The sequence below is a fragment of the Gossypium arboreum genome, chromosome 4 (assembly GCF_025698485.1).
Source record: "Gossypium arboreum isolate Shixiya-1 chromosome 4, ASM2569848v2, whole genome shotgun sequence".
NCBI lineage: Eukaryota > Viridiplantae > Streptophyta > Magnoliopsida > Malvales > Malvaceae > Gossypium > Gossypium arboreum.
In genome coordinates this window covers 120325331-120333248 of record NC_069073.1, presented here as the reverse complement: position 1 = coordinate 120333248, position 7918 = coordinate 120325331, and the positions used below count along the sequence as shown (strand labels likewise).

At 34.0% G+C, this 7918-nt stretch overlaps 1 protein-coding gene across 1 annotated transcript; it reads right to left on the bottom strand.

Annotated features, from left to right (window-relative positions):
* Positions 1-2137: 2137 nt before the first annotated feature.
* Positions 2138-3423, bottom strand: LOC108475871 (uncharacterized). The gene is made up of 5 exons (XM_017777834.1): positions 3386-3423; positions 3085-3164; positions 2859-2942; positions 2557-2665; positions 2138-2276 (listed from the first exon to the last, which is right to left on the bottom strand). The coding sequence occupies exons 1-5, from the start codon at positions 3421-3423 to the stop codon at positions 2138-2140; spliced, it is 450 nt and encodes a 149-aa protein (XP_017633323.1).
* Positions 3424-7918: the final 4495 nt, after the last annotated feature.

Genomic DNA, 7918 nt, shown 5'->3' with positions numbered 1-7918 from the left:
GGAAAACAAAAGAAAATAATGCATTAAGCCATGCATCCTATTTGAAATTTAGGACCAGAAGCAATGCATGGAAAACCTAGCTTTTTTTTTTTCTTTTACTTTTGTTTTCTTGCGCACGTGGGGGGATCCCCCAGATTTCGTTTTCCTAGAATGCACGTATGTTTGGTACCCAAATCCTTGTCTTTACTAAAAAAAGCAGACGGTAAACAAACAATCACATAAAATAAAGCATGGGTTAAGAGACAATGACTGACAACGAGAGCGAATTACTGAGTGACCGCCGAATAGACTTAATGGTTTAGGTCCACCAAAAAGGTACGGCCGATACAAGAAGATTTTTCTGATCAGAGGCTGCGATGTCTGAGGATACACAAGCTCTTGAATGCATGGGGCAGTAATAGAAACAAATATATATATATATATATATATATATATATACTCCTCTGGAAGAGGATGGCGTTGAATTACATGAGAGTGATGTATCCATCCGAGGTTGTCCAAGGAGTACCATCCATTAGATTTTGGGAACGTGTACTTCTGAGGGTGAAGTATCAACAAGACATATGAGATTTGGAAACATGTGTACTGGAAGGGCATGCATTATCTTTGACCATTTTAATTTTAAGCTGACTTTATTTGCAAAATATTTTTTTAATTTAAAAATATAATTTAAACTGATTTCATGGTTAATGGATATAGATAAAATAAAATTCAAATTTGAATTTTTTGAATTTCGAGTTGGTGGTCATTTATGTATAACAAATCTAAAAGTTTGTATAATTCAGAATTATCAATAAACTGACATACACTTTTAATTATTCTAAATTGTTGTTCTAATTGATGTCCAAACATAGCATGTAATGGATAAAATAGATGTACAGATAAATTTCTCAACAATATTTGCTTTGGCTACTGTAGGGATGGACATATAAAGGAGAACTGTCCCATGTTGATTAGAGGAAATAAAGAAGCATGGGAGAAGAAAATACATGCGGAGCTAGCAGTAATGCTTACGCTAAAAATAATAAGAGTTAATTTTACAAGAATAAGAAGATATCAAAATTATTATCTCGGTTTTTGGGTATTTTTATTTTTTATATTTTCAATTAAATTTAGTTAATAAATTTTTTCATCTTTTAAATGAAAGGGTTACAAAGAAAAACAAAATTGTATAATAAAAAAACTAAATTATACAATGTGTAAAAATTGAGGGTTAGATTTTTAAATCAAGATTAAATTAATACAATATATAAATATTGAGTGTTAAAGTTGTCATTATGCCAATTTTAAAAGTTAACACCTTTAACTTGCTAGTGACCATAAAAGACAAAATTGAATAGTTTAGTGACCATTTTGTAATTTTTCTTAATTTATTGATTAAAAACAAAATTACTAGTAATTAAGTGACTATTTTATAATTTTTCATAGTTCAATAATAGAAAGAATATTTACTAATAATTAAATTACTATAATGTAATTATTTTTTGATTAAAATTGTTTTAACTTAGAAAAATCAGTTTCAAAGCAATACTAAGGGTCTATTTGTTTACCAATAAAATGTTTTCCGGAAAATGATTTCTGGAAAATAACTTACTTTTCTGGAAAATGATTTACTGAAAATATTTTCTGGTGTTTGGATGAAGCTGTGTAAAATATTTTTTTGTTGTTTGGCAGATTTCTGAAAATATTTTTTGTAAAAGTTATTTTTACATATATTAATAAATTAAATTTTATATTTTAAATTGTTTTTACCTATTGCAATGATTTATTTATAAATAAATAAATTAAATTAAATATATAATAATATTCAATTATTAAGATACAATATACATGACTATAAAACCAGTTTCTTAGACAAATATACATAACAAGGAAAATTAGTCTTCCAGTTCCTCAGCTGTGATATTTTCTTCTCCAGGAACCAACAGAACATCCAAGGTTTTAGCATTGTCAACGCAAGTCTGTTGTCAGTTATCACTGTAGTCTTCTGTTCAGCCACCTCTTTCCAATGAATCACACACGAAACAGCTGTTGGCGTGTGCACATATATTACATTTTGTATTTTCATTGGTGCGAGCTGAAACATTAGCTAAATGCAGCTTTGGAGGATCGAAGATTACTTCGAACCACTCATGGGTCAAAACCAATCAACATTTTTGGTGGAAGTTTTCGGTTGCTTCTTCGGCTTTTGGTACCTATTATTTTCGAACTTGGCTTTAACTATAGAATAAAGCAAGTCTGCTTCTGCTGAAATGTCGAAAGGCACGTTCAAGATGCTACATAATACAAAACCATATATCACTCTTGCATTAGTGAAAAACCAATAATAAATGTTTAATGCAACTAAAGGATTACTTGATCCAGAAGCAACAGGTCTATCTAGTTTTCAAAAATCATTGGACGTTAGAGGAAATAAAATTGAGCTGCAAATCAGATCAAAGCCACGAGACATACAAGGTCTGGTATTAGGATTGGCAGGTAATTATAGATTATAGCCTTTTACTCCCTTAACAAGGTAGCAATGAGAATTTATTGGAGGATATTAGAGATGCATACCTATCAAGTAACTCCTCCAGAATGATTCTTTGTGAAGGTGTCACAAAATGGATGCAATTTCTCGGACACTGACCAACTGCAAGCTGAACTCGATAATCTTCACCATGTCCTGATTAAATTAAACAGATGATAACTTCAAACTCCACCGAAAATGAAAAAGAAACTGAAAAAGTTCCTGACTAATATTCTCTCAGCTTCTTTTCTTATATGTTATGAAACTACCATATTATCCATCCCTTCCAGTACTAGAAAGGGGACTACAACACAAGTTAATATGAGAACCTGTTGGTGAATATACGAACCTTGAGAAGTTGCACGTGCTGTTCCGGTCGAAGGATCGTATGAGAATGCATGAGGGGCTCTCTTTACACATGAATATGGGCAACCTACGGATGTTTTCAGAACAATGTTTCTAAGAGGACAGAATAAATACTTATCACGTTATGTTTTATGTAAAATAACTAGCAATATGCTTAGCTTGGACAAGGTTCTGCCATAATTAAACCAACTTGAACTCTCATTAATTACCTTTGCCAATGCAGAGAACTTCGTTAACAAAAAAATCAAATGCTTCACTTTCGGGGCTGTCGAAGGGATCTAAGCATTCCCTAAACAATGCATAAATCCAACAGTTAACATTGCAACCCAATAATGCCCCCATAAAATAACAAAACAGAGAAATGAAAGAGCAATAGATAAAAGAATTTTTTACTACAGTCAACACATCCAAGAATGCCAAACATCAAGCAAAATATACCAAATCTTTCAAAATTAGCAAAAAAATAGTTTCTGAACTCTTTATAAAGAAAAAAGAAAGTGAGAAAATCACCTCTCAATGATCTCGGATCGGCTGTAATCGGATAACATCTATAGGGCATAAGAATCGAAAATTTATCACTAAATTTCTTATAGCAAAAAAAATATCAAAATGAACGAACTGGAAACCCCAAATCATTTAAACCTTATAATTCAGAAATTATAAGAATATTTTACAGTAAGTAATGAAAATATATTACATTATAACCAACATAAGTTGGAGTCCAATAGAATGGAAATTAAATGATAAGTTAATTGGGAAAAAAAATTAAAACTAAAAACTAGCCTCTCAGGGTTATTTTATGAAGCTTCTGGAACTGTGGATACAGTTGTACTTTAAATCTTACCAAAATAAAACTCCTGAAAATCTCCCAAAAAAAATGGCAACTAAAAAAGAGAAACCATTGGATTTGAGAAAGGGTAGAGCTTTACCTTAAGCCAAGACCTGAAAAAAAAAAGCTTTATGCAGGAAGAGGAAAATACCTGCGAAAGAGAGAGAGAGAGATTGCATGAGAAAGAGAGAAAGAGAAGGAGAAAGGAAACGAAATACCAGCAGCAAGAGAACGGAAATTGAACAGCAGCAAGAGAAGGGGCCTTACCTAAATGAAGGAGAAGCACGGAAAAATGTCTTACAGAAATTGAAACGGTAAGATATTTTCCCAAAATGTAAGAGATTTTACGCGTGATTTGAAAAATGTTTTCTAAATGGAAAAGGTTTTCAGGCTACCAAACACCGGAAAATGAGGAAAATATTTTCCAGGAAATGAAATACAACCAAACAAACACACCCTAATAAACAAAACTTTAACCTCTTTCTCCCATGGAGGACAACGATATAGAGAGCAACAATGGAGCTGATCAAGAGGGCTAAAGCCAATACTTTACCCAAGGTTTCTATAAAATAAATAGCCATTAAATTCAACTAAAATAATATGAATTTTCTGCAAGTATTATGTAAAAATAATAAATTCTGATTTAGGCATACTTAATCATCAATTAGTCTAGAGATTTCATGATTAGGCCATTGGCTCGGAAGAAGATATAAGAAGCCAGTGAAAGAAGGAGCAAATTCTACAACTATTTGCTTAAAAACAAAAGAGCCCTATGGTACAAAGAGAATGAAAGAGTAGTGCTAAATCTTTTACACATGCTGGAAATCAAATAAAAATGCAAAGGTGCTTAATTTAAATACTTTAGCAACACTCTTTCATTCACCAAATTTCAGATAGGGATGAATTGGTGAGACCAATTCAAGTTTTTTCGTTACATCTATTTGGCCGGAGCTAAGTTTACTATATGTGAAAATTAGACGAAAGTTTAGGGAAGAATGCATGTTACAAGTCTCAATGATGATGCTTTTCTTTTACATTGATTGATATAAATTTGGAAAATGTTTACATATGATAATGAATTATATTTTAGTTCTCAAAAAAAATTTTGATAGTTATGATTATTGAGTTGTTAGGCTAAATTAAAATAAATTCAAGATATGCAAAATTCTGTTTTGAATATGTATTTCAGTGTTCTCATGTTTTAAATATACACTTCGTTGTTGTTTTTCTTTGAAAATATGTACTTTGATGTTGTCTTGTTTTAAATACACAGTTCAGTACAGTCTTATTTTGAAAATACGCATTTCGGTGTTGTCTTGTTCTGAATACGCACTTTGGTGTTGTTCTAAAAATACACACATTGATGTTGTCTTGTTCTAAATACGCACTTCAGTGTTGTCTTGTTCTGAAAATACACACTTCGGTGTTGTCCTATTTTGAAAATACGAACTTCGGTGTTGTCCTATTTTGGTGTTGTCCTGTTCTGAATATGCGCTTCGCTGTTGTTCTAAAAATACACTCTTCGATGTTGTCTTGTTCCGAATACACACTTCAGTGTTGTCTTGTTCTGGAAATACACACTTCGGTGTTGTCCTATTTTGAAAATACAAACTTCAGTGCTGTCTTGTTCTGATACACACTTCGGTGTTGTTCTAAAAATACACACTTCAATGTTGTCCTCTTTTAAAAATACGCACTTCGATGTTGTCTTGTTCTGAATACGTATTTCAGTGTTGTCTTGTTCTAAAAATACACACTTCAGTGTTGTCTTTGTAAATACGCATTTCGGTGCTGTCCTGTTCTGAATACGCACTTCGGTGTTGTTCTAAAAATACACACTTTGATGTTGTCCTCTTCTAAAAATACACACTTCGATGTCGTCTTGTTCTGAATACGCACTTCAATGTTGTCTTGTTCTGAAAATACACACTTTAGTGTTGTCCTATGTTGAAAATACGCATTTTGATGCTGTTCTGTTCTGAATACGCACTTCGGTGCTATTCTAAAAATACACACTTTGATGTTGTCCTCTTCTGAAAATATGCACTTCGATGTTGTCTTGTTCTGAATACGCACTTCAATATTGTCTTGTTCTGAAAATACACGCTTCGGTGTTGTCCTATTTTGAAAATACGCATTTTGGTGTTGTCTTGTTTCAAAAATACGCATTTCGATGCTCTATTTTGAAAATATGCACTTCGATATTGTCCTTCTCTAAATACACATTTCAATGTTTTCCTGTTCTGAAAATACACACTTTGATGTTGTCTTGTTCTGAATACGAACTTCGGTGTTGTCCTCCTTTGACATAGCGCTCCGATGCTACTCTGTTCTGTTATTGCACTTCGGTGTATTGCTGTACTATTTCTGTATATTCTATATGTTTTGTTAAGACTACATTGTGTCATATCCCAAATTTGGCAAACTCGATTAGAAGACATATATATGTGAAGATACCTTTTTGGCATAATGTAGTCCGCCGATCACATCAAATCACATCATGAAGGCTTAAAGAGGATATGAATGTAACATTCCAAAGCTTTGACCCAATATTCGGGTCAAGTATGGGGTGTTATAGCGCTTCTCTATGTCTTGGTTTATGTAGATCATATCATAGTCTCATGCAATGATTAGGCAACTGTTGATGCTTTTGTTCAGTCCTTATTTTGGATTTACCGAAAAGGAGCCACATGGATCAGTCCAAGGGCACACCTACTCCTATGGTAACTTCCTGTGTGTTGTCTGCTCATGTTGGTAGCCCCATCGAAAATGAGTCAGAATATAGGAGCATAGTAGGGCACTGCAGTACATTGTTATTGCCAGGTTTGAGATTGCATTTGCTGTCAATAGGGTGTGCCAGTTTATGCACAAGCCTCTTGATTAGCATTACAAAGTTTTCAAATGTATTCTAAGGTATTTGCAAGCCTCTTGGACTATGGTATCTGTATTATTGCTGCTTCTCGATTATCTCTTGTAGGCTACTCGGATGCCAATTGGGGTACTGATCCAAATGGTAGGCGCTCAACTTCAGGTTTCTGTATATTCTTAGGTGGAAATCTTATTTCTTGGGGCTCTAAGAAGCAAGAAGTGGTGTCTCCATCCACTACAGAAGCAGATTACAGAGTCATGCCACAACAGAAATCACTTGGCTAGAACATTTATCAGTTGAGTTACAAGTTCAGGTTGCAGGCAAGGCAACCATCAGTGTGACAGCTCAAGTGCAGTAGCCGTGTTAGCTAATCCAGTGCAACACTCCAAGTTTAAGCATGTGGAGCTTGACTTATTTTTTGCTCGAGAAAAAGTGGCAGTGGTGAAATTGATCATGGGATTTCCAGCTCAGGAGCAGGTGGCAAACCAAGCCACTCTCAGCTGGATGTTTTATCAGGTTTAAGACACAGCTCAGAGTTGTCAACAGGAATAAGCATCTACAGAGTAGAAGATGACAGATGGGTGAATGCTAAGGAAAAAGTCAGGTGTGGCAATTGCAGTGGCAATTATGTGGTTGAAAGTTAAATCTATTGAGGAGTTAGCAGTGAGTTGATGTTTTCTGTTATTCACTAAACTGATCTAGTATAAATGCCAAAGACAGTTTTTATGGATTATGAAAGTCATGTAGATCATGTTTTCATTAGTTTACATCTTCTTTCTTGAGGTGTGTTGTTTCTCCTCTTGTTAATCGTGAGAAATGTCGACAGTATGGAATTCATAAACTTACTCAAACACCCCACATATAGAACCGTGATTTTAGCTTTTTGGCCCAAAACATTGCTTAAAAGTTGACTTGCTTTGATGTCCTTGCCTAGAAAACAACGCCAAAACTCGTGAATATATATTACATATGAAGTGGGGGGGCATTTGATATTTCACACTTTTTAACAAACAATAACACCGCGCATTTCTCCGAGAAAGTGATGGGAAAAAAACCCGTATGGATGTCTATGTCCTTTAATTCAATCTGGGAAGCAGAATAGCAAACATATATGGATGTTTATGTTCCACCATCAGTTTCCCTAAGCCATGCCACTCTATTCTTTTTTTATTACTCGATAAGTGAACCTGCATTGCATGTATTGCAAGTTGGCTGAGTGAAAGCCCTGGAATAACTGCTCCTAAAGCTACACCATTAGAGGTTACTCTTACACCAAAATGACCTTCCATGCTCTATAGGTAACTGGTGCAAGCTGCATATGGCTTGGTTCATAATTCATTTGGGT

Coding starts and splice junctions, on each gene's coding strand:
- LOC108475871 (XM_017777834.1), bottom strand. CDS start 3,423: ATGTTATCCGATTACAGCCGATCCGAGATCATTGAGAG. Junction 3,165..3,385: donor CGATCCGAGATCATTGAGAG/GTGATTTTCTCA, acceptor TGCATTGTTTAG/GGAATGCTTAGATCCCTTCG. Junction 2,943..3,084: donor AGTTCTCTGCATTGGCAAAG/GTAATTAATGAG, acceptor AAACATCCGTAG/GTTGCCCATATTCATGTGTA.